Raw genomic sequence first — 27754 nt, 5'->3', positions numbered from 1 at the left:
GGACCTCTGGCAGTCTCTATGGGGGTGCCACAGGGTTCAATTCTCGGGCCGACTCTTTTCTCTGTATATATCAATGATATCGCTCTTGCTGCGGGTGATTCTTTGATCCATCTCTATGCAGACGACACCATTCTGTATACATCTGGCCCTTCTTTGGACACCGTGTTAACAAACCTCTAAATGAGTTGCAATGCCATGCAACACTCCTTCCATGGCCTCCAACTGCTCTTAAATGCTAGTAAAACTAAATGCATGCTCTTCCAACGATTGCAGCCCGCACCCGCCCAACTGGCATCCCTACTCTGGACGGTTCGGACTTAGAATATGTGGACAACTGTAAATACCTAGGTGTCTGGCAAGACTGTAAACTCTCCTTCCAGACTCATATTAAGCATCTCCAATCCAAAATTAAATCTAGAATCGGCTTCCTATTTCACAACAAAGCCTCCTTCACTCATGCTGTCAAACATACCCTTGTAAAACTGACTATCCTGCGGATCCTTGACTTTGGCGAAGTCATTTATTAAATAGCCTCCAACACTCTACTCAGCAAATTGGGCGCAGTCTATCACAGTGCATTCCGTTTTGTCACCAAAGCCCTATATACTACCCACCATTGCGACCTGTAAGCTCTCGTTGGCTGGTCCTCGCTACATATTCGTCGCCAAACCCACTGACTCCAGATCATCTATAAGTCTTTGCTAGGTAAAGCTCCGCCTTATCTCAGCTCACTGGTCACCATAGCAACACCCACCCGTAGCACGCACTCCAGCAGGCATATTTCACTGGTCATCCCCAAAGCCATCACCTACTTTGGCCGCCTTTCCTTCCAGTTGCCTGCTGCCAATGACTGGAACAAATTGCAAAAATCACTGAATCTGGATATTTATCTCCATCACTAACTTCAAGCTGTCAGAGCATCTTATCGATCGCTGCAGCTGTACACAGCCCATCTGTAAATTGCCCATCCAACCAACTATCTGCCTCATCCCCATATTTGTTTTTTTTGCTTTTTCTGCTCTTTTGCACACCAGCATTTCTACTTGCACATCCTCATCTGCACATCTATCACTCCTGTGTTAATTGCTAAATTGTAATTACTTCGCCACTATTGGCCTATTTATTGCCTTACCTCCTTACTCCATTTGCACACACTGTTTACAGATGTTCTATAGTGTTATTGACTGTACGTTTGTTTATCCCATGTGTAACTGTGTTGTTGTTTTTGTCGCACTGCTTTGATTTTATCTTGGCCAGGTCGCAGTTGTAAATGAGAACTTGTTCTCAACTGGCCTACGTGGTTAAATAAAGGTGAAATAAAAAATATAAAAAATAAGATCTGAGATTAAATAGGGTATGATGTCGCGCTCCTATCGCACAGCAATTCTGTAGCCTACCCACACTGTCACATGTTTTAAATAGGCTACCAGTCTGTTTACTTTCGAGCATGCTTGTCTATTGAATGAGCGATGGATAAACGGTAGCCTAATAGTTGTTGAGTAGCGCGAATAAACCAATAATGTCAGAAAAGGAGAGACATATCCTGCTAAAGGTCTGAATAATACAAGTTAAAGAAACATATTAGGCTACATGCTGCTATGGGAACTCCTTACCAACGGCAAATGCATCGGTTTTATCATTAGGCCTATGTTTTAATGTTTTTCTTAGCCTACCATTATTATAATTCCCATGCATCAAAAAAATACAATTGAATACAATCTTTGCTGTCTTGTGAATAATTGTCCATCTGTGGGCGACGCAATGATGGTCTAATTTTATATTAGATTACGCAGCATGAGCAGCAGCCTTTGATGCTCTCTTTTCCAGTGTGAGTTGTGAGATAAAAACAGGCACACCGCTTGTCCATTTATTTCCAAATCCATTTGCTCCGCTTAATTGAAATCCCTCCATGCTGTGTGAGTGGTTGATTTTCATGAACTACAGCTCCTCTCGGGTTTACACTCTGTGGTCCTGATGGACACATTAAGGCTGTGTAATAATAATACGAACTGTTCTCAGCAGTGTTCTAAATAATCTACTAATCACTCCACTATATCCACTATAATCGCTTTATTAACATAAAACTTTAAATAATAGCCCAGGTGTTTATTTACTAAATCACTGAACACAACAGGTGCTTATTAGAGACAGGCTTCTATTTGAGGTAGGCGTCTATTTCCTTGGCTTAATGCACACAGCTTTTGCTCATTTGCATAGTTAATTGTCTAATTCCAGCATTCACTTCCGGCATTTTAAACAATTTCTTCATTTCCTGCACTAATTTGTCATCGTTTACACACTTTGTCACATTTATTTTAGTCTTAGTAGGCTTCTATTTAAAAATAATAATAATCCTTGACAGAAGCCTGTGCATTTTCGACAGTTCTTACTTTAGCCATTCGAGTAATCATACTTTTTCTGGGGGTCTGTACTTCCGAAGTTGACTGTTTATGTGCTTGACAGTTAGCTAGCAGTTCTCCTCTGTTAGCAGCCAATAGCTAGCAGTTCTCCTCTGTTAGCAGCCAATAGCTAGCAGTTCTCCTCTGTTAGCAGCCAATAGCTAGCAGTTCTCCTCTGTTAGCAGCCAATAGCTAGCAGTTCTCCTCTGTTAGCAGCCAATAGCTAGCAGTTCTCCTCTGTTAGCAGCCAATAGCTAGCAGTTCTCCTCTGTTAGCAGCCAATAGCTAGCAGTTCTCCTCTGTTAGCAGCCAATAGCTAGCAGTTCTCCTCTGTTAGCAGCCTATAGCTAGCAGTTTCTTGATAAAAACAGATGATTGACATCTTTTTTTGTGTGTCAATACTGAATTATTTAATGTAATAAATCAAACATGAAACATTGTAAACAATGCATGGTAATTAATGGTAATCTCATAAACAATTCCTTTAAACTCTGCATTTATTTGAAACAGGCATTTATTTGCTTAAATGTGTGCCGTCACCTGGCTATTAAAGGGGACAGACTGCATTTAATTTACGTGTTTAATTTAAGTTTTACAGTAGTCAATTAACTGTTTAGTACATTTCAAAATCCTTGCTGTCAGCCTATAACAGAGAGAATGGGGAAATTCCTCTGTTGGGCGGGATGGGTGATGGGGATGGACAGACCTCTGCAAGGGAGACAGCTGGTTTAGTGACCGGCCCCTTGCCTCAGGGTCCGTCCTGCCTTTGGAGAAGGTATTACCCTCTCAGTTTGAACTCCACTCAGTACAGAAGAGAGAATAGGTACGGTATAACTTGACACCTCAAATATGCAGTTTTTGTCTCTGGTTACCATTACTTACCATTAGCAGTGTAAATCTGTTAGATGAGCTAAACATTTTTGGTGAGTGGTGCTTTAGATTTTTGGTACATATGCAATCATGTCTAGCCTGCTGTATGCTCTCTTTCAAACTATTGTTCAACATGTAGATTCAGGCGAACACAATTCAGGTGAAAATCGGTATTTTTAATTCATCTCATCCTTCTCTACTGTTTATCCGCCTTAGATTTACCAGAGAACGAAACCGGAACCTTTGATATACCAGTGACGTGCGGTGATGTTGGTGGCTGAATTGCAAAGTCAGATTTACACACAAATAAACCTTGATGAAACCCAAGTTCACCATAGAACAGATAGCCCCAACAACCAGAATGACACACACACAATAATATTATGTGAAATATTCTTACACACATATAATAATAAATAACGTTCTAACGAAATGTCCATATCAACAATCAAAATGACTGAAAAATGCCAATCAAAACGTCAAAAAGGTGTCTCGTTCAAATGTAACTATAGATAAATGAAATGCATCAAAGGGGTGTTGTCTATTCTCATGTTCATTCAACAACTAACCCGCAAATTGCAAAGGAAAATGAATTTAGGTAAATGAAGTCCATTCGTCTGTCCTTCAGGGTGAACCTCTTGCTGACAGCAATGTAGAAGTCACAGCGGAACCACGTCCGTTATTTTATTCTGCATGGACACGGCCCACGGTCGTGTGGGAGACGCATTCCCAAGGTCTCCTTTGGTTTCATTTTCACTAAAAGTCATACACACACAAACAGTAGCTGGTAGCAGAGTTCTCCCATGCAAAATACAGGCAGCTCCACCCATTAGGGCATTCAGACGGTCGGAGAGCAGAATCCTCATGCACCCTCATGCAGTCACACACTTAGAGAATCGTTGTTGTTAGTCGCAGCCATCTTGTAGAAGCCAAGGCTTGGGCCCACATTGAGTGGCGGGAGAAGCCCCATTACCGTTACGTAAATACAAAAGTAAATGTCCAAGATGTGCAAAAGTCCTGGTAAAAAGTACTAATTGGTAAAGACGTTTAAGTGGACAGTCCAGTACTCACTGTTCTCCCGACAGCTAGCAGTGAGGGAGATGGTGGTTGTCTGTCATGAATAAAGTTGAATCTTGTAGATTCGCTGCCTCTGTCTGGTCTTAACTGTCATTATAGTTGACGTTCCAATCTTCGAACCCTCCAAACGGCGTTTTACATAATTCCAACTTGGAAAATTGTTTGAGGTGCAGTATAGTGGACATTTGTCTGGTTGTTTTGAGTTCAAGGGATGCAAGTTCAAAATGATGTAGACATGCCCAAATGTGCAGAGCTTTCCCCAAGTCTACCAACGCAACATGTTTAGGCAATATGCATGCGCAAAATATGAAATCGACACAATGCAACAAATGAATCTACATCAAGACACGCAAAGCAGCCTGTGCTGACCCTGTCCATTAACAATGACTGGAGTCAGGAACAGACGCATGCGTGAAAGATTTGAATGGATGGAAATGAAGACATGAATTCCCTGGTGCCTGTCCTGAAGTTTTAATGCTGTTTCAGCACATTTTGGGATTTTGAGCATAAAAAAAATAAAGATTTTTTTATTATACAGAGTACCATTCAAGGGTTTTTCTTTATTTTTACTATTTTCTTCATTGTAGAATAATAGTAAAGACATCAAAACTATGAAATAACACATATGAAATATGTTTAGAAGCCTCTTGGACCTAGACTCAGATCCTCAAAAGGTTCTACAGCTGCACTATCAAGAGCATCCTGACTGGTTTGGTAACTGCTCGGCCTTCGACCGCAACGCACTACAGAGGATAGTGCGACGACCCAGTACATCACTAGGGTCAAGCATCCTGCCATCCAGGACCTCTGTACCAGGCAGTGTCAGAGGAAGGCCCTAAAAATGGTCAAAGACTCCAGCCACCCTAGTCATAGACTTTCTCTCTGCTACCACACGGCAAGCAGTACTGGAGTGCCAAGTCTACATCCAAGAGGCTTCTAATCAGCTTCTCCTGAATCAAATGGCAACCCAGACTATTTGCATTGCCCACGCCCTCTTTCACACCACTGCTATTCTCTGTTAAAAGCTATGCATAGTGACTTTAATAGCTCAACCTACATATTACCTTGACTAACCAGTGCCCCCACACACTGAACCAGTACACCCCCTGTATATAGTCTCACAATTGTTATTTTACTGCTGCTCTAGAATTAATTAATTGTTCCTTTTATTTCTTATTCTTTTAACTGCTTTGTTGTTTAGGGGCTTGTAAGTAAGCATTTCACTCTAAGGTCTACACCTTTATTTAACTAGGCAAGTCAGTTAAGAACAAATTCTTATTTTTCAATGGCAGCCTAGGAACAGTGGGTTAACTGCCTGTTCAGGGGTAGAACGACAGATTTGTACCTTGTCAGCTCGGGATTTGAACTTGCAACCTTCCGGATACTAGTCCAATGCTCTAACCACTAGGCCACCCTGCCACCCCGATTTGGTTTGAATCATTTAGTAACCAAGAAAGTGATAAAACAAATCAAAATATATTTTATATTTGAGATTCTTCAAAGTAGCCACCCTTTGCCTTGATGACGGCTTTGCACACTCTTCTCTCAACCAGCTTCACCTGGAATGCTTTTCCAGCAGTGTTGAAGGAGTTTCCACATATGCTGAGCCCTTTTGGTTGCTTTTCCTTCACTCATCCCAAACCAACTCAATTGGGTTGTGGTCGGGTGACTGTGGAGGCCAGGTCATCTGATGCAGCACTCCATCACTCTCCTTCTCAGTCAAATAGCCCTTACACAGCCCGGAGGTGTGTTGGGTCATTGTCCCGTTGAAAAATAAATGATAGTCCCACTAAGCGCAAACCAGATGGGATGGTGTATCACTGCAGAATGCTGTGGTAGCCATGCTGGTTAAGTGTGCCTTGAATTCTAAATAAATCACTGATTTATTTAGAATTCACCAGAAAAGCACCCCCACACATTACAGCAACCCCACACATTACACCTCCTCCGTGCTTCTTATTGGAGTCCTTTAGTAGTGGTTTCTTTGCAGCAATTCGACCATGAAGGTCTGATTCACGTGTCCTCTGGTCAGAAATAGAACTGTTTGGCCATAATGACCATCGTTATGTTTGGAGGAAAAAGGGGGATGCTTGCAAGCCGAAGAACACCATCCCATCCATGAAGCACAGGGGGTGGCAGCATCATGTTGTGGGGGTGCTTTGCTGCAGGAAGGACTGATGCACTTCACAAAATAGATGGCATCATGAGGGAGTAAAATTATGTGCATACATTGAAACAACATCTCAAGACATCAGTCAGGAAGTTAAAGCTTGGTTGCAAATGGGTCTTCCAAATGGACAATGACCCCAAGCATACTTCCAAAGTTGTGGCAAAATGGCTTACGGACAACAATGTCAAGGTATTGGAGTGGCCATCACAAAGCCCTGACCTCAGTCATATAAAAAAATGTGTGGGCAGAACTGAAAAAGTGTGTGCGAGCAAGGAGGCCTACAAACCTGACTCAGTTACACCAGCTCTGTCAGGAGGAATGGGCCAAAATTCACCCAACCTTTTGTTGGAAGCTTGTGGAAAGCTACCTGAAATGTTTGACCCAAGTTAATCAATTTAAAGGCAACGCTACCAAATATTAATTGAGTGTATGTACATTTCTGACCCACTGGGAATGTGATGAAAGAAATAAAAGCTGAACTAAGTAATTCTCTCTACTATTATTCTGATATTTCACATTCTTAAAATGAAGTGTTCATCCTAACTGACCTAAGACGGGGAATGTTTACTAGGATTAAATGTCAGGAATTGTGAAAAACTGAGTTTAAAAGTATTTGGCTAAGGTGTATGTAAACTTCCGACTTCAACTGTATACACACATTTTCTATCAGCTTTGTTTATTTAGATTATCACAGTGTAAGCACTGCCTACCCTACTTACCCTGACTGCTTGTCACTGTGATCAACATCCTAATGAATAATGTAATGACATCACTGTATGGAAAAACACAAAACGTGACTGCACTACTCATATGAACTGATATAACGAGGAGGGATTCATTGATTTTATTTGATAATCTAAAAATACCCATGCAGCCATGTGTGGGGCAGGAGTTTTGCCTACATATGCAGAATCTGTGTCAGAGAGCGAGCGCATACAGACTTTGATATCAGGGCTTTGCACTACAAATCTGCTGGGGCATCTAGACGGGGTTGTGGAACGAGTTGCGCGTGGGACTCATGGTGCAGACGATTCCAAATGGCCAGTGAAAATGTCCAGCTTTTTTATTCACTGTTCTCACTTTCTTGAGGATCTGCCAATGAGGCAAATAGTAGTAAATCTACTGCAGAGAAAAAAAAAGACACGTTACTAAAACAAAACGCATGAGGCAATGTGCATCCTCATTATTGTCAACTGCAGTTGAGCTTCCATATTATTTTGTCACTTCTTTGTGGGATTTATTTTGTGGATATTTGTAAATTGATACAATTCAGAGGTGAAGGTTTTCAATTGCATTGGGTGTGCATTGTGAACATAATGTGACCTCTCAGATCATATAGGAAATATATTGTGACGACCCTGGGTTTATAAGCGAGGAAATCGACTCTGCCGCTTGAGCATGCTTTTGCGGCACAGTCGATAGCGCGCCGGACCTCGGGCTCGAAGGTTGAGGTTTCGAGACCTGCTGTTTCATTACAATATGACCCTGCAATGCAGGCCATATCTCAAACTCACCTTAGGGTGAAGTAGAGTTAAGTTTACTACTACTTAATGGCATCACAATTATAATTTTTTAAAGTCCTGACACGCTGTTTACGCCTCTCGTGACCATTTTCCATAAGAGGTACACCTTCCCACGCTGCATCCAACATTTCCAATGGTTATATGATGTTATGAATTTCCGTGCTAGTACTGAAGACGCTATAGACACCAGATCATACTGGCTTGATTTTCTTTAAATTTTCTTCGTTTCTTTGTGCGATATACAGTAAATCGACTGTGTCTGTGTGTATGGGGTAGGGATTAGTGACAATGGACTCTCTCAACTTCCAATGAATCAATTAATAGAGTTAGAGATACAAAAGACAGTGTTACAGTGTCTACTGGATAATGAGACGGGAATAAAAAGAGAAGGGTCGTGATATCTAGATCTCCCGTGACGGCACATTTGAAGTGTTGACCAACTGTTATTTTGGACAAGCTGAAAGACAAAATGCTTCTTCTGCTACAAGGCTGCACATATGGATTAATTTGCTCAGAAAAATAATATATACAGTCTGAGACAAAGAAAGTCAACTGGCAAATTAATAACAAATATTTTCTTACTGTGGGGAATTTGATTATTGCTTGGGGTTATTGCATTCCTGGAAGATGCACTTGCGGCCAAGCTCCCAGGTTTTTAGCTAAAAATGACTTGGTACTCGGTAAAGTTAATGATGTCGTTGACCTTAACAAGAGCCCCAGGAACAGTGTAAGCAAAATAGCCCCATAACATCAAAGATCCGCCACCATACTTTACATTTACATTACATTTAAGTCATTTAGCAGACGCTCTTATCCAGAGCGACTTACAAATTGGTGCATTCACCTTATGACATCCAGTGGAACAGCCACTTTACAATAGTGAATCTAAATATTTTAAGGGGGGGTGAGAAGGATTACTTTATCCTATCCTAAGTATTCCTTAAAGCAGGTAAATCAACATAAAATAAAATGTATAATAATAAATAAATATTAATAATAACATTTTATTTGTCACATGCGCCAAATACAACAGGGTTAGACCTTACAGTGAAATACTTACTTACAAGCCCCTAACCAGCAATGCAGTTTAAAACTTTTAATTAAATTAAATTAAAAGGGAATAAGAATAAAAAAATAAAAGTAACAAATAATTAAAGAGCAGCAGTAAAATAACAATAGCGAGGATATATACAGGGGGCACCGGTACAGAGTCATTTGAGGTAATATGCACATGTATGTAGAGTTATTAAAGTGACTATGCGAAGATAATAATAGACAGTAGCAGCAGTGTAAAAGAAAGGGGGGAGGGGGGCAATGCAAAGAGTCTGGGTGGCCATGTGATTAGATGTTCAGGAGTCATATTGCTTGGGGGTATAAGCTGTTTAGAAGCCTCTTGGACCTAAACTTGGCACTCCAGTACCGCTTGCCGTGTGGTAGCAGAGAGAACAGTCTATGACTAGGGTGGCTGGAGTCTTTGACAATTTTTAGGGCCTTTCTCTGACACCACCTGGTATAGAGGTATTGGATGGCAGGAAGCTTGGTCCCAGTGACATACTGGGCTGTATGCACTACCCTCTATAGTGCCTTGCGGTCGGAGTCCAAGCAGTTTCCATGCCAGGCAGTGATGCAAACAGTCAGAATGCTCCCGATGATGCAGCTGTAGAACCGTTTTGAAGATCTGAGGACCCATGCCAAATCTTTTCAGTCTTCTGAAGGGGCATAGGTTTTGTCGTGCCCTATTCACAACTGTCTTGGTGTGCTTGGACCATGTTAGTTTGTTGGTTATGTGGACACCAAGGAACTTGAAGCTCTCAACCTGCTCCTGCTCTAATGTTAATGGGGGTCTGTTCGCCCCTCCTTTTCCTGTAGTCCACGATCAGCTCCTTTATCTTGCTCACATTGAGGGAGAGGTTGCTGTCCTGGCACTACACTGACAGGTCTCTGACCTCCTCCCTATAGGCTGTCTCATCGTTGTCAGTGATCAGGACTACCACTGTTGTGTCGTCAGTAAACTTAATGATGGTGTTGGAGTCGTGCTTGGCCACAGAGTTGTGGGTGAACAGGGAGTACAGGAGGGGACTAAGCACGCACCCCTGAGGGGCCCCAGTGTTGAGCATCTGCTTGGCAGATGTGTTGTTGCCTCCCCTTACCACCTGGGGGCGGCCCGTTGGGAAGTGCAGGATCCAGTGGCAGTTGGAGGTGTTTAGTCCCAGGGTCCTTAGCTTAGTGATGAGCTTTTTAATGCTGAGCTGTAGTCAATGAACAGCATTCAGCAGTCAATGAACAGGTGTTCCTTTTGTCCAGGTGGGAAAAGATATGGAGTGAGATTGAGATTGCGTCATCTGTGGATCTGTTGGGGCAGTATGCAAATTGGAGGGTTTCCACAACATGATTGTGTTGATGTGAGCCATGACCAGCCTTTCAAAGCAGTTCCTGGCTACCGATGTGAGCGTTACGTGTTACCTATGCTTTCTTGGGCCCAGGGACTATGGTGGTCACCTTGAAACATTACAGTCTCAGTCAGGAAGAGGTTAAAATGTCAGTGAAGACACTTGGCAGTTGGTCCACGCATGCTTTGAGTACACGTCCTGGTAATCCGTCTGACCCCTCTGCTTTGTGAATGTTGACCTGTTTAAAGGTCTTCCTCACATGGGCTACGGAGAGCGTGGTCACAGTCATCCGGAACAGCTGTTGCTCTCATACATGCTTCAGTGTTGCTTGCCTCGCAGCAAGCATAAAAGGCATTTAGTTCGTCTGGTGAGCTCGCATCGCTGGGTAGCTCGCGGCTGGGTTTCCCTTTGTAGTCCGTAATAGTTGTATTCCGCAAGCCCTGCCACATCCGACGAGCGTCGGAGCCAGTGTAGTATGATTCAATCTTAATCCTGTATCGACGCTTTGCCTATTTGATGGTTCGTCTGAGGTTATAGCGGGATTTCTTATAAGTGTCCGGATTAGTGTCCCGCTCCTTGAAAGCGGCAGCTTTAGCCTTTCGCTCGGTGCGGATGTTGCTTGTAATTCATGGCTTCTGGTTGAGGTATGGATGTACGGTCACTGTGACGATCATTGTCAATGTACTTATTGATGAAGCCTGTGACTGAGGTAATATAAAGTTACAAATAAAGTCAAACTAAAACATAATAAAGAGTAAGTTTGAATGACACTGAGGGGCAGTGTTTTTACAGCTAATGCCGGTTTGCCTGAGGCTGATGTCATGCAGGTGTTGGTACACATGCGTATACACACACACTCTTTCAAATACACACATACACGGACTCACACACATGTAATAGTGCCAGACATGCACTCAAACATATACAGTTGGCATTGCTGTTATGATTTAAGTTGTCCTTGATGTCCTTTGTTTGTTTGTTTTTTGCTTTGTTTTTTGCTGTTTTCTTTTGTCTTTTCCTTTTTTCTCTTTAGTTCATTTTCTTGGTTGTTGGTGCATTGGGGGATTCTTGGGGCTGGGAAATGGAAATAAATAGATTTTTTAAATCAATTTTTCTTCGGGGGGGGCTGTGGGAGAGGTCTCGGATGGTTGAGGGACAGCTATTGGGGAACTGTGGGGGGGATCTTGGAGGGTTCGGGTCCCAGTTTTTTGGGCCTGATGGGAGATCTGTCAACGTGCCCTTGAGCAGGGCATTGACCCTGGATGCTTCTGTGTGTCGCTCTGAATGGGAGTCTGTTGGATGACTGGTGTGGTGTAGTTGTTGAGCGGCTTCACTGCAAGTATATTGTATGTTTTGGATATTCAATTAAATAATTACAAAAAAATTGTAACATAAAAAATGTAAGAAAAAAAAAAAAAAAGAATAGAAAAAAAACGTGAAGGCAAATCTAAAGAAATGTTTTCCTTGTTTATAATAATTATTATTAATAATTCAAAAGGGGTCTGTCTTGCTCCCTGGTCGGATATTAGATATAGTTAAACAGTGGGTGCATTTGAGAGCATAGTTTTTTGATTGTAAAGTATACACATACTGTACAAAAAATGCGGAACACCTTCCTAATATTGAGTTGCACCACCTTTTTCCCTCAGTACAGACTCAATTTGTGGAGGCATGGACTCTACATGGTGTCAAAAGTACCATGCTTCCCTCAGTTGTGTCAAGTTGGCTGGATGGCCTTTGGGTGGTGGACCATTCTTAATACACACAGGAAACTGTTGAGGGTGAAAAACCCAGATGTGTTGCAGTTCTTGACACACTCAAATCAGTGTGCCTGACACCTACTACCATACCCCGTTCAAAGGCACTTTCATCTTTTGTCTTGTCCATTGACCCTCTGAATGGTACACATACACAATCCATGCCTCAAGGCTTAAAAATCCTTCTTTAACCTGCCTCCTCCCCTTCATCTTCACTGATTGAAGTGGATTTAGCAGGTGATATTAATAAGGGATCATAGCTTTCACCTGGATTCACCTGGTCAATGTCATGGAAAGAGCAGGTGTTTCTAATGTTTTGTACATTCAGTGTGTGTTTATCCCATGTTCTATCTATTCTTAAAACATGTGAGCACCGTTATTGAAGTGGTTGCAAATGGTAATATGTAGGGTTGAAGACACCTTAGCCATGTACATTTAAAAACTCAGATTTTCACAATTCCTGACATTTAATCTTAGTAAAAATGCTCTGTTTTAGGTCAGTTAGGATGACCACTTTATTTTAAGAATGTGAAATGTCAGAATAATAATAGAGAGAATGCTTTATTTCAGCTTTTATTTCCTTCATCACATTCCCAGTGGGTCAGAAGTTTACATACACTCAATACGTTGGGTGAATTTTGGCCCATTCCTCCTGACAGAGCTGGTGTAACTGAGTCATGTTTGTAGGCCTCCTTGCTCGCACACACTTTTTCAGTTCTGCCAACAAATTTTCTATAGGATTGAGGTCAGGGCTTTGTGATGGCCACTCCCAATACCTTGACTTTGTTGTCTTTAAGCCATTTTGCCACAACTTTGGAAGTATGCTTGGGGTCATTGTCCATTTGGAAGACCCATTTGCGACCAAGCTTTAACTTCCTGACTGATGTCTTGAGATGTTGCTTTAATATATCCACATAATTTTACTCTCTCATGATGCCATCTATTTTGTGAAGTGCACCAGTCCCTCATGCAGCAAAGCACCCCCACAACATAATGCTGCCACCCCTGTGCTTCACGGTTGGGATGGTGTTCTTCTGCTTACAAGCCTCCCCCCTTTTTCCTTCAAACGGTCAAATTTTGTTTTATCAGACCAGAGGACATTTCTCCAAAAAGTATGATCTTTGTCCCCATGTGCAGTTGCAAATCGTAATCCTGGCTTTTTATGGTGTTTTTGGAGCAGTGGCTTCTTCCTTGCTGAGCGGCCTTTCAGGTTATGTCGATATAGGACTCGTTTTACTGTGGATATACTGTGGTCCTTTGCTGTTGTTCTGGGATTGATTTGTACTTTTCACACCAAAGTACATTCATCTCTCGGAGACAGAACGCGTCTCCTTCCTGAGCGTTATGACGGCTGTGTCGTCCCATGGTGTTTATACTTGCGTACTATTGTTTGTACAGATGAACGTGGTACCTTCAGGCGTTTGGAAATTGCTCCCAAGGATGAACCAGACTTGTGGAGGTCTACAATTTTTTTTCTGAAATCTTGGCTGATTTCTTTTTATTTTCCCATGATGTCAAGCAAAGAGGCACTGAGTTTGAAGGTAAGCCTTGGAATACATCCACAGGTACACCACCAATTGAATCAAATGATGTCAATTAGCCTATAAGAAGCTTCTAAAGCCATGACATAATTTTCTGGAATTTTCCAAGCTGTTTAAAGGCACAGTCAACTTAGAGTATGCGAACTTCTGACCCACTGGAATTGTGATATCGTGAATTAGAAGTTAAACAATTGTTGGAAAAATTACTTGTGTCATGCACAAAGTAGATGTCTTAACCGACTTGACAAAACTATAGTTTGTTAACAAGAAATTTGTGGAGTTGTTGTAAAACGAGTTTTCATGACTTGTGACCTAAGTGTAAACTTATGTAAACTTCCGACTTCAACTGTATGTTTATGACCTGAACATGTGTGTATTGTAATTATTCCCTTTCAATGTTAATTGATCATTGTGTTATGTATTCTTCTCATTGGTCAGAGGCATGATGGGTAGACTATTTAAACATTGCTTTCCCAATTTTTGGGAAAGAGACAAGGTAAGGTAAGGTTTGTATGTTGCCGGTTTAAAAGGGATTTACCGAAGCCTGGTGTTTCTTTTGATTTGTTCTAGTTGATTAAGTTAAGTTTGTTCATCACGCTTTTTGTCTTTTTTTAAATATATATATATATTGTAGTCACCAGCTATTATCTCCAGCCTCACCCTGGACAAGATAATCAGCTCTGCATTATTGCCTCTTCACAGACCAATCCACCACTAGGGCGGTCCCCCTTACAGCCACAAATGAAAACATATCACTGATTCGCACATCGATTTATGTTTTAGCTTTGTCTCAACGAAGAGTTCGGCATTCGACTAGACAAGTGCAAAATGAACGTGCAGTTGTAAAGCCTAGGTCGAGCAGGCTTGAGTAAGCGGCAGGTGCACAATCAATATATCCACCTTGGTAATATGGATGTATCCTGAGCTGGAATGTAAAGCTAACTGAAGCTAGCTAATTTCAGAAAATCATGTGTCCATCTAGCTATATTCATAGTATACCCCTCTGGACCTGCAGAGAAAGTTCCTCTTGCGCTTAAAGGCTGCCCCAGTCTGGACATTTGGCTCATCCATCAATGCCTTGGGCTTGGGCTAGACAAAACAGATGTCCCGAATCTAGCGCCAAGATTCCTCGTCCCCGTTTTCCATGTGGGAAAGTTCCCTGACCATGCCAGGACGGGGGAAGAGTAATAAAGCTAAAGTAATTCTGGATTAGAGTTGAAAGAAACACAGATTTTTTTCCTTTTTTTTCTCAACAAATGTCTCCCAAAGTCCCATTGTGAAACGAGATGTCCTTGATCAACCCCATTCTGAACTGAATTATGTGTCCTTTATCGCGGCTAGGTGTCCCATGTCCAAATGATAAAACTCTTATAATATAGTTTGTTCAAGTTTTTTTTCAGTGGCTGTGAATATCAGTAACATTTCTGCCCAACTCTTGAAGTTAACTTCAAGCCTTCCACTGAGATTCTATCCTAGAAGGTAGAAATGGAATCCATTACATTTTTAGATCTGCAAACAATTTCAAACCCAAAACACACATGCGCACACATACCGACATACACTCGCACTCACACTCGCACTCACACACGACTCTCTCACACACACACACACACACACACACACACACACACACACACACACACACACACACACACACACACACACACACACACACACACACACACACACACACACACACACACACACACACACACACACACACACACACACACACACACACTGATGCACGCACGCACGCACACACACACACACACACACACACATACACTGACGCACGCACACACACACACTGCACACGCACACAAACACACACACACACACACACACACACACACACACACACACACACACACACACACACACACACACACACACACACACACACACACACACACACACACACACACACACACACACACACACACACGCACACACACACACAAATACTTTGAATATTTACTGCTTTGAACATCCTCCCATAATCTCCAAGAGATTAGGACCAAGGACAGGGAAAACCTCTCCGCAGCTCTCCGCTGCTCATACACAAACACACCGAAACCCCACTCTACTAATGAATCAAATCCTATAATATGAAACCCATGGTTTAATTTTGATGAGACATGCTGTCAGAAACTAAATAGAAAATATATCTTTGGTTGATTAAAAACCAGTTACTACTTCTTTTATCCTATGTCTAGAGACGTGCTGACTCACTCTTCTCCGTAAAGTCTATTGGAGAAAAGTCAGAAACAGGTTGCAAGCCTATTTCTCCCAAGCCCTTTACGACCCAAACCCTGACCCACCTTTATCTAGCTTCCCACCAAATGTGAGACAGAAAATGAAACCCAAGCTGGATTTTATACCTGTGCTTCAAAAGCAAAGGGGAGGCAGACTGAGGACATCAATGGGAGGGACAGGATGAGGGAGATAGAAAGAGAGATGTTAGATGTTGTGGATCATCCAGTCCTTTGGGAGTTGCAGACGGCACGATGGTAAAATTGAGGTCATCCCTCATGAACGAGGGAGGAAAAGAAGGAGAGAAATGTGCCCCAGGGAGTAAATGAGTACCTGATGGAAAGCAAGCAGCTAATGGGGACTTCCCCATTTCATCCACCATTATCACCCTCACCAGGGAAGAGGTCATCCATCACAGGTGCCTAACCCTTTCTAGAAAAGCAACCAAGATAGGTAACACTCCAGCTGTCAGTTGCTAAACTCTGAGATTTCTGGGTATTTAGGACGTACAAACTAGGAAACTATATATACAGTGTATGTGGGCCACTCATCATCCACCGAGGCTATTCATCACGAGTCTTAGATGAAAGACTATCCCTGTCTCCAGGGAATAATAAAGGTCATTGTAATCACACGCCCATAATAGATAAACTGCATGTTGGAGTTGGGAACTGACCAACACAGACTCCATATTGAAGCAGAGGTCATTGGTTTCACAATCTCTGGGTAAACTAAAGGGGTGAAGGATTTACCTAAAAATGTGGTAAATGACACTAGCAAGCTATGGGGTCAATTTGTGATGTGTGTATACTAACCTGCTATTCTAAAATAGTATACAGGACATCCACTACTAACATCACCCAAAATACAATGAGTCCTCCAATGAGCTGGAGTGCGGAGAAATGGCCACTGTAGCTCATGACATTGCAAGACAGTGAGATGAGAGAACTGGAGATGCAGGTAAGGTAGGAATGGAAAAGGAGAGATGGAATAGTCATTACACGTGGACTGCTGACTGGACCATGGGCCTGCTATAACTTTATTTCCACTGAAACCAGAGAGTAGCAAAAGAGATGCTCTGGAATGGTCTTTCTCAAAAGAGCTAAAAGAGGGAGTGTAAAGTAAGCTTACATTGGTTGGCCACTCTGTGTGAACCTTTGTTCCCTTGTCATATGAGGTGTCAACTTTGCAGAGTCTACTGTGCTACGTATCGCTGATGGGATACGCAGTTGCAATGGATGTTTTCTCTTCAATTCTTTTCAAACCTGTAGGGATTTGATAGCCACTATACCATTGATTGATTAGTCAGGCCTCTTCTGCTTCACCTGAGGGCTTTTTATAGGTACATATAAAATTTACCTGTCTTAGATCAGGAATGCTGTGAAAGCATGTGGGCTGTAACTTAACCCGTTGTTGCCAAGTACGGTTTATTATGTTAAAGTGGAAATCAGTGGGGGAGAATGTAACTCTCCTTGTCACCTGCAGAATGTGCAGTCTATTGTGAATTAGGAGATATAGGGCTGGGCATTATTCATCCTACCAGATCTGTGGTATCACATACATTCAATGGATCAACCAGGGTCTTGCTACATTTGTGTCTCCTCTCACACCCACCCATCAAACCATTGGAAACCCCAAACTCAGAGTCATCCCTGACTTGTTTCCCACGCCGTGTCTCCCACAAATTACAGGGCTCTTGCATGAAGTCATCAGAGTGATCTGAATGGGCCCGGTGGAAATGTTGAGTTTTGGCTGAATCCTAACATGGGATAATGTGTACAAGTAACAAACTGTTGCTTATAGCTCCCAATGCACCACTCATTCGCTCATACCCATCACGGCAGCTGGTGGATAGGCCAGCAACAAAGGAACTCCACTTCTGGCAGTCTTTGGCTATCTTCCCAATGCATGATTAACTCAAGTTCGGTTACACATGCATTTCTCAAGTTATGTGTGGGTTGTGTGCGGGTATGCATTGTTCATGAGTTATCGGTTTAATGCATGAAACAGCTGGTTAGACTTCAACATGTAATGTACAGTGTGGAGGGAAATGTTTCATACAAACCCGTTATCGACACTCTAGAATGATATTGGTGTCAGAGGGACAGGAGTAACGCAGGGAGCATCTCAGCCGTGTCAGATAAAAACGTCAGTTATGTCCTGTCTTGTCTGATGTCAAATAATGACGAGTGAGAAAGTTACAGACTCACGAATATCATACCCCCCCCCCCCCCCAAAAAAAAAATGTTAACCTCCCCTGTTATTGTAATGATGAGAGGTTAGCATGTCTTGGGGTATGATATTTGTCTGTAACTTTCTCACTCACAATTCTACATGATTCATTAAGGGTTATTCATCATCACGGTAACATCCACATTAATGCAGAAGTGTTTAGAAACATGTTCTATTATTTGTTATTCTCCAACTAAAGTGAATCCAAAATGACACAATACATGATTTACTATTCATTTCTATTGGCACAAAATTATCTGAAACACAAAACAAATAGCAAATCCTTCCAACAAGTTTGTCACAAGCTTGATGTAGTCATTGCGTGCTATGAATATTGGACTAAATACTTAACTTTTTACTACTTTAATAAGCATATACAGTGCATTCATAATGTATTCAGACCCCTTGACCTTTTCCACATTTTTTTGCATTATAGACTTATTCTAAAATATATTAACTTGTTTTTTTCCCCCTCATCAATCTACACACAAAACCCAATAATGTTTTTTGAAATTTTTGCAAATGTATAAAAAATATCAAACTGAAATATCAAATTTACATAAGTAAATTTACATAATTATCCTTTACTCAATACTTTGTTGAAGCACCTTTAGCAGAGATTACAGCCCCGAGTCTTCTTGGGTATGACACTACAAACTTTGTACACCTGTATTTGGGAGTTTCTCCCATTCTTCTCTGCAGATCCTCACTGAGGAGTGGCTTCCATCTGGCCAATCTACCATAAAGGCCATGCTGCTGCTCCAGTTTCAACTGGCCTGGGCCCTAGGACCATGTCCCAGGACTACCTGACATGAGGACTCCTTGCTGTCCCCAGTCCACCTGGCCATGCTCCTGCTCCAGTTTCAACTGTTCTGCCTTACTATTATTCAACCATGCTGGTCATTTATGAACATTTGAACATCTTGGCCACGTTCTGTTATAATCTCCACCCGGCACAGCCAGAAGAGGACTGGCCACCCCACATATGCTCTCTCTAATTCTCTCTTTCTTTCTCTCTCTCGGAGGACCTGAGCCCTAGGACCGTGCCCCAGGACTACCTGATATGATGGCTCCTTGCTGTCCCCAGTCCACCTGACTGTGCTGCTGCTCCAGTTTCAACTGTTCTGCCTTATTATTATTTGACCATGCTGGTCATTTATGAACATTTGAACATCTTGGTCATTTTCTGTTATAATCTCTACCCGGCACAGCCAGAAGAGGACTGGCCACCCCACATAGCCCGGTTCCTCTCTAGGTTTCTTCCTAGGTTTTGGCCTTTCTAGGGAGTTTTTCCTAGCCACCGTGCTTTTACACCTGCATTGTTTGCTGTTTGGGGTTTTAGGCTGGGTTTCTGTACAGCACTTTGAGATATCAGCTGATGTACGAAGGGCTATATAAATAAATTTGATTTGATTTGATTTGATAAAGGCCTGATTGGTGGAGTGCTGCAGAGATGGGTGTCCTTCAGAGTAATTCTGGAACTCTGTCAGCGTGACCATCGGGTTCTTGGTCATCTCCCTGACCAAGGCCCTTTCCCCCAGATTGTTCAGTTTGGCCAGGTCTTGGTGGATCAAAACATCTTCCATTTAGGAATGATGGAGGCCACTGTGTTCTTGGGGAACTTCAATGCTGCAGACATTTTTTTTGTACCCTTCCCCAGATTTGTGCCTCGACACAATCCTGTCTCGGAGCTCTACGGGCAATTCCTTCGACCTCATGGCTTGGTTTTTGCTCACACTAACACTGTCAACTGTGGGATCTCATATAGACAGGTGTGTGTCTTTCCAAATCATGTCCAATCAATTGAATGTACTTCAATCAAGTTTTAGAAACATCTCAAGGATGATCAATGGAAACAGGATGCATTTGAGCTCAGTTATGAGTCTTATAACAACAGGTCTGAATACTTATGTAAATAAGGTATTTCAGTTTTTATTTTGAGTACATTTGCTAAAACTTCTACAAACCTGTTTTTGCTTTGTTATTATGGGATATTGTGGTTAGATTGATGAGGAAAATGTTTTATGTTATACATTTTAGAATAGGGCTGTAACGTAACAAAATGTGGACAAAGTCAAGGGATCTGAATACTTTCCCAAAGGCACTTTAAGTGTATTTATCCCGGTACTTTTGGTCCCCTGAAATGGGGGGATTATGTACAAAAAGTGCTCTCATTTGTAAACGGTTCACACGATATGAATAAAAATACCCTGTACTTTAACCTCGTAGTCATTGTATAATTCCAAATCCAAAGTACTTCAGTACAGACTTATCTTTAAAAGGTAGAGTCCTAATAACCAAGGCTGAAGGTATCTCTAGACTAACATATGGTGCTCTATCTTTATATCTTGACCGTAAAATAAGCAAGGAGATAGCGAATGTGGTCCTTCTGTAGCTCAGTTGGTAGAGCATGGCGCTTGTAACGCCAGGGTAGTGGGTTCGATTCCCGGGACCACCCATACGTAGAATGTATGCACACATGACTGTAAGTCGCTTTGGATAAAAGCGTCTGCTAAATGGCATATTATTATTATTTATTATGAAAACTACGGAAAACGTGTCACTGTTCCAATCATTTTGGAGCTCACTGTATATTTAGCTATTTGCTGTGACAATGCCTGCTACATATTCATTTTTGATGGGTACAGAGGTGCAACATAAAACTAGAAACGGTCAGGGTCTTTGGCTCAGCAGGGGGGAGTTATTTTAGGGCTCAGGTAGGGTGATGTCATTTTTTGAGGCCATACTAGTAATAACATTATATATATCTGCATATGTTAACACATATAATCTTTTCTTGAACTGTTTTGTAGGAAAAAGCAGGTTCTAATCTCTGTGGGGCAGTGTGGCCATAACGGACTGCACACAAAATATATTGCACAGGAACACACGTAGCAGGGGTTCAGAGTGCCAAAAACATAGGCCAAGTGTATATATTTATTGAAGTATATATATAATTGTTGATGCAAGGAAATGGTGCTTTGTAGGACAGTCTTTCAAGGGCTAATGGCTACATGGAGCTCAGTTGTGGTCCTTCTGTAGCTCAGTTGGTAGAGCATGGCGCTTGTAATGCCAGGGTAGTGGGTTCGATCCCCGGGACCACCCATACGTAGAATGTATGCACACATGACTGTAAGTCGCTTTGGATAAAAGCGTCTGCTAAATGGCTTATATTATTAGTTTGTGATGTCAATTACCAGAGTGCTATGGGTAGGTTTTTTTTAATTTTATTTTTTAACCTTTATTTAACCAGGCAAGTCAGTTAAGAACATATTCTTATTTTCAATGACGGCCTGGGAACAGTGGGTTAACTGCCCGTTCAGGGGCAGAACGACAGATTTGTACCTTGTCAGCTCAGGGGTTTGAACTCGCAACCTTCCGGTTACTAGTCCAACGGTCTAACCAATAGGCTACGCTGCCGCCCCACAATCGTTTAACATCCAGCTGACACTCCATTTTTCATAAAGTCTCCAAAGACGAAAGCAACCTTCAGTATGTATAGTATATTAGGGTTTAGGTACAAATTCACTGACTTTCAATTGCTTACTGTGGCTCACAGTAAGTGTGTGGTCACATTTCTGGGCGGGAAAATATACTGAGGGTGTTAGTCTGAACGCTTGAAGTTATAACGTTTTGTTGACTATGTATGCTGACCCATTTTGCCATCTTGTAATTCACAGGTTATTGTCTGCCTTTGCAAATTTTACAGGCATGGACGTCTCCCCAGAGTGACTGTGTGAAAATGTACTTTCCACCATAATTTGCAAATAAATTAATAGAAAATCCTACAATGTGATTTTCAGGATTTTTTTTCTCAATTTGTCTGTCATAGTTGAAGTGTACCTATGATGAAAATTACAGACCTTTCTAATCTTTTTAAGTGGGAGAACTTGCACAATTGGTGGCTGACTAAATACTTTTTTGCCCCACTGTAGTTATCCACGTGCATTACTGGGGCTGTCTTTGACTCGATGTCTTTTTGTTTAACTTCCAGGGCCCCTACACTTATCCAGATTTGGCCAGACTTCCAAGCTTTGTCCGAGGAGTCCAGTTGAGAAAGACAAAAATGGGAACTAAAAGCATTTTAGGGTGTGTCTTCCTGACTCTCCTTCTCAACCTCTGCCAAGCTGGGCTGGTGAGAAAATTGCTTAGGGATAAACGGGCGACCTTGACAACCCCTGGCGGAAACAATGTGACCCTGACCAGCGCTGAGCAACCAGTGGTCTTCAACCACGTCTACAACATCAACGTCCCTTCCAGCTCACTATGCTCAGTGGACCTGGACGCCCTAGGAAGCACCAGCCTCGAGCCCCAGGACGCAGCTCCGCCTTCAAGCCTCCGCACCACCGAACATACCCTGGATGGGCAGAACCAGATAGTTTTCACTCACCGCATTAACATTCCTCAGCAGGAGTGTGCATGCACTGATGGGCTCCCGGATCTGAAGGACCTCCTGAGCAGATTGGAGATGCTGGAGGGAGAGGTGTCCACGCTGAGAGACCAATGCGCTAGTGGAGACGCTGGCTGCTGCAGCGTTCAGCCAGTCACAGGTACTGTATACATGTCAACCTAACCAAACCCAGCTTCTGATTGGCTCATTCATCCCCTCTCCTAGTATAGCATACTTAGTATGCTATAGAGAATGATAGAAGACTCAAAACTAAGGACAACTACGGAATCTGTCCCATTATGGCATCTGTCCCATTATGGCATCTGTGAGCACAAGGGCAGTGCCATTGATGCCATCTCCATTTTGAAGTAGTACATGTTCTTCTTCTACTACTTCTATGAGTTGGTAAACAAACTGAAATGGTGCATACTGCCACCTGGAGTGTGTTTCAACAGTTATAAAGCCAGTGATTTACTGCTACCTGCAGTTATGGAATGTTTGCTCACAAGTATAATTAATTGGCTGATCCCTCCTGATGACCTGGATGGAATTATGTGGTCCTTCCTTAACCCATAGGAAGTCCCACCCAGTTGACTACTTCAAAATGGTGAATGTCTTGAATGGCACAGCCCTACAAAGCTGCAATGGACTTTTTGGCACTAGAGTCATCTGTCGTTCTATACACATCACCTCTCCTTCCTTCAGAGGCACATCTATTTTACTCAACCTCTAGGAAGCATCAATGGAATTGAATGTGGGATTGGGTTTAACAGTACTTTCTCTTTTACACCACAGGGAAAGGGAATGAACATAGAGGCATAGACATATTCTGTACGGATTAGTACTGTAGGGCGTTATTCAGAACATAAGTGGGTGTCCTGACTATGATTACAGTCCTGTCTTGATTACAATATTTTAAAATGAAATGTCTTTAGTGAAAAGGAGGAAGACAGGGATTATGATTCAGAGGGTTATAATCTCTAAACTCTGCTCTTTTAGGTGAGGTGGGGACCAAGCCTTATTGCAATGGCCATGGCAACTACAGTGCTGACACCTGTGGTTGCATTTGCGAACCTGGCTGGAAGGGACCCAACTGCACCGAGTCTGAATGCCCCAACAACTGCCAGGACCAAGGTCGCTGCGTGGATGGGAAGTGCGTCTGCTTTGAGGGCTTTGGCAGGGATGACTGTTCACTCAAGGTTTGCAAAGTGGACTGCGGTGGGAACGGACAATGTATTGGTGGGGTCTGTGTCTGTGCCAAGGGTTACACTGGAGAGGACTGTTCTCAGACAGACTGCCTGAACAACTGCCTAAGCCATGGAAAGTGTGTGGACGGGGAGTGTGTGTGTGAAGAGCCCTGGACGGGCTACGACTGCTCTGAACTCATCTGCCCCAACGACTGCTACGACCGCGGCCGCTGCGTCAATGGAACCTGCTACTGCGAAGAAGGATTCACCGGGGAGGACTGTGGGGAGAAAACGTGCCCAAGTGACTGCCTGGGAAATGGTTTCTGTGTGGACGGCCAGTGTGTCTGCAGCGCTGGCTACACTGGAGAGGACTGCTCCAAGCTCACCTGCCCCAGTGACTGCAACGATAGAGGTGTCTGCTTCAACGGCATGTGTATCTGTAATGCTGGCTACCAAGGAGAGGATTGTAGCCAGCTGACTTGTCCCAACAACTGCCACAACAGGGGACAGTGTGTCAACGGGCAGTGCGTCTGCAATGTAGGCTACCAGGGAGAGGACTGCTCTGAACTCTCCTGCCCCAACAACTGCCAGGACCAAGGTCGCTGTGTCGATGGGAAGTGCATCTGCTTTGAGGGCTTTGGCACGGATGACTGTTCACTCAAGGTTTGCAAAGTGGACTGCGGTGGGAACGGACAATGTATTGGTGGGGTCTGTGTCTGTGCCAAGGGTTACACTGGAGAGGACTGTTCTCAGACAGACTGCCTGAACAACTGCCTAAGCCATGGAAAGTGTGTGGACGGGGAGTGTGTGTGTGAAGAGCCCTGGACGGGCTACGACTGCTCTGAACTCATCTGCCCTAACGACTGCTACGACCGCGGCCGCTGCGTCAATGGAACCTGCTACTGCGAAGAAGGATTCACCGGGGAGGACTGTGGGGAAAAAACCTGCCCAAGTGACTGCCTGGGAAATGGTTTCTGTGTGGACGGCCAGTGTGTCTGCAGCGCTGGCTACACTGGAGAGGACTGCTCCAAGCTCACCTGCCCCAGTGACTGCAACGATAGAGGTGTCTGCTTCAACGGCATGTGTATCTGTAATGCTGGCTACCAAGGAGAGGATTGTAGCCAGCTGGCTTGTCCCAACAACTGCCACAACAGGGGACAGTGTGTCAACGGGCAGTGCATCTGCAATGTAGGCTACCAGGGAGAGGACTGCTCTGAGCTCTCCTGCCCCAACAACTGCCTCAACCGGGGCCGCTGTGTCAACGGACAGTGTGTGTGCGATGAAGGGTTCGGTGGTGAGGACTGCAGCATCAAGATCTGCCCCTCAGACTGCTATGGCAGTGGAGATTGTGTGGATGGCCAGTGTGTCTGCTATGCTGGCTTCACCGGTAAGGACTGCAGCGAGCTGAGCTGCCCCAACAACTGCCTGAACCGCGGACGCTGCATTGACGGGCAGTGCGTCTGCGACGAGGGCTTCACAGGGGAAGACTGCACTGAGAAGCACTGTCCCAATGACTGCCTGGACAGGGGATACTGCGTGGATGGCAAATGTGTCTGCCTGGAGGGCTATGCGGGTGTCGACTGCTCTGAACTCACCTGCCCTGATAACTGCAACAACAAGGGGCACTGTGTTAATGGGAAGTGCATGTGTGAGGAGCGATACATGGGAGACAACTGTGGAGAGCTGAGCTGCCTCAACAACTGCCAGGACATGGGCCGCTGTGTGAATGGACAATGTCTCTGTGATGAGGGATACATCGGAGAAGACTGCTCAGAAGGTAAGAACGGTTTCTTTCAACTGAGAAAAATAAACTATGTATGGATAATTGAGTTCAGTTCATTTCACTAATTGTTCTGTTTGATATTCCCAGTGCTTGCTGAATGACACATTAAATCCAAACCTTAATCAAATCTCAAAATAATGAGAAACGGTTTCAATTATTTTAAAAGAGATTGAGAAAAGGATTAAAAGTTCCATTATGATTTCCTCTGATTCCAAAAGCTGTGCATTTAAGTCTCTATCTCTGTCTTAAAGATCTTTGGCAGTCCAGACCACTGCCAGATGTAAGTCTGGGGAATGCATTTTCTTTGTGTAGAGGACTGTTAGTGGATGAGGGCATGGGAAACCAAGTGTCTGAGACAATAGAAAGGTCAGACTATTTCCTGTCTCTCTCTTTTTCTTTCTTTCTCGCTCTCTCTAGTTTCACCTCCAAAGGACCTGTCTGTAACAGAGGTCACCACTGAGACAGTGGATCTGACCTGGAACAATGAGATGCTGGTGACAGAGTATCTGATTGCATATGTGCCCACTAGTCCTGGGGGTCTGTACCAGGAGTTCAGAGTGCCCGGAGACAAGACTGCTGCCACAGTCAGCGAGCTGGAGCCCGGCATCGAGTACCTGATCAACGTCTATGCCATCCTCAGCAACAAGAAGAGCATCCCAATCAGTGCCAGGGTGGCCACAAGTAGGTCATACCTTCTTAATGGAGCTCAGATCTGAAGACTTCGCTGAGCAGCCTGCGTTCATGGGAATGTGTTCCTCTTTAAACTGTCAGGAAAAGACCATTTGCACATATTAACCATAATCAAAATGCTATCCGGTACAGTGGAGAAACTTTCACAGCACAATGTTAACACAAGGCTTTCCTTTTAGAATAGGTGATCAAATAAATAAAATAAATACGACATTTCATTGATGCTTCACAACGTTTAAAACCCAACACTGTCTCAACATACAATATTTTGGGATCAGTTATAATATATTCCTTTGTCTCACTCTGTCCTGTCAGATCTACCGGAGCCAGACGGCTTGAAGTTCAAATCGGTGAGGGACACCTCAGTCGAGGTGTTGTGGGATCAGCTGGACATTCCCTTTGATGCCTGGGAGCTCTATGTCCGTAACACGGTCAGTCTGTCCTTCTCTCTCTGGCAATTTATCCATCTCTATGCAAGAGATCCCTGCTAGGTCTTGCCTAGGATTTTCCTAAACCTCAGGGACAAGACAACAGATATGCACAAGCTGCTCTTTTAGTGAGATCTTGGCATGCTTGGCTAGTTATCGTGTCCAGCAAAGTAGCAATAGCTATCAGGGTCGAGGTCAGTTCAGTTTTCAATTCAGCAAACTCAGAATAACAAAGTCAAAAAATGTAACACACACAACAAACCACAAATTGCCATCACACCACCAAAGTGTGCTGTACTTTACACATTACACAATGATGTTGATGTGAACCGGTACATGGAAAATAACAAATCACAAATCTTCTTAGCTGCAATATGGCAAAGGTCTGTGCAACCATAAAGCCCTTCTTATTGTCCATGAGTACATTTTTACGAAGGGCTGTGTAAACCTCATTTTAACACTCCTCGTGGAGGTCTCGGGACGCCAGGACATTCTCAGTGGTGTTTATTCCTTTCACTGTCCTTAACCCATTCTCCCGTGCACTTTGGCTTTATTGCCCCCATACATCAAATGGAAGGACCTGTAATCGATGGTCAGCACTTAATCACTATCCCCATGGGCCAAATGGGTTTTGTCTGCAGCATTCTTATGTGAAGCAATCAAAGACTTACGAAAAATTCTGCTGCAAAAAAAATGAAATACTGTAATAATTGGTATTGTTTAAGTCAACATTAACTGTGTGAAAGATTTATTTCCTTGATCCGAAGGAAAAATTGATGTGGCTTACCTCAGACTGTTGGGTATGTAAGTAGGCTGTGTATGATTCCAGTAGTAGTGTTGTGTTAACAGCGTATATGTCTTTGACCTTTCAGAAAGAGGAGAATGGTAAGATCCTGACAACCCTTCCATCCTCCCAGACTATGTATGAGCAGTCAGGGCTTGGTCCTGGTCAGGAGTACGAGGTCTCAGTGGGCGTCATCAAGAACAATACCAGAGGACCTCAGTCTACTAAAATCATTACCACCAGTAAGCTTACACCACATTTGAATGTGTGTGATGTG

General features: G+C 43.1%; 1 protein-coding gene across 3 annotated transcripts in view; it reads left to right on the top strand.

Annotated features, from left to right (window-relative positions):
* The window catches only part of LOC124006712 (tenascin-like), a 63589-nt gene that overhangs the window by 3557 nt on the left and 32278 nt on the right, over positions 1 to 27754 (top strand). For 2 of the 3 annotated variants that reach the window (XM_046316820.1, XM_046316822.1), the window contains 5 exons: positions 22210 to 22765; positions 23605 to 25569; positions 25993 to 26256; positions 26581 to 26696; positions 27566 to 27719. In XM_046316820.1, the coding sequence (XP_046172776.1) occupies positions 22282 to 22765; positions 23605 to 25569; positions 25993 to 26256; positions 26581 to 26696; positions 27566 to 27719 (2983 nt within the window). In that variant the 5' untranslated portion in view covers positions 22210 to 22281. The remainder of the gene's footprint in view (positions 1 to 22209; positions 22766 to 23604; positions 25570 to 25992; positions 26257 to 26580; positions 26697 to 27565; positions 27720 to 27754) is intronic. The other variant, XM_046316821.1, reaches the window with a different exon arrangement.

Source organism: Oncorhynchus gorbuscha, linkage group LG20 (genome assembly GCF_021184085.1).
Source record: "Oncorhynchus gorbuscha isolate QuinsamMale2020 ecotype Even-year linkage group LG20, OgorEven_v1.0, whole genome shotgun sequence".
Classification (NCBI taxonomy): Eukaryota; Metazoa; Chordata; class Actinopteri; order Salmoniformes; family Salmonidae; genus Oncorhynchus; species Oncorhynchus gorbuscha.
Note: the sequence above shows the minus strand (reverse complement) of the source record. Positions and strands in the feature narration are given on the sequence as shown.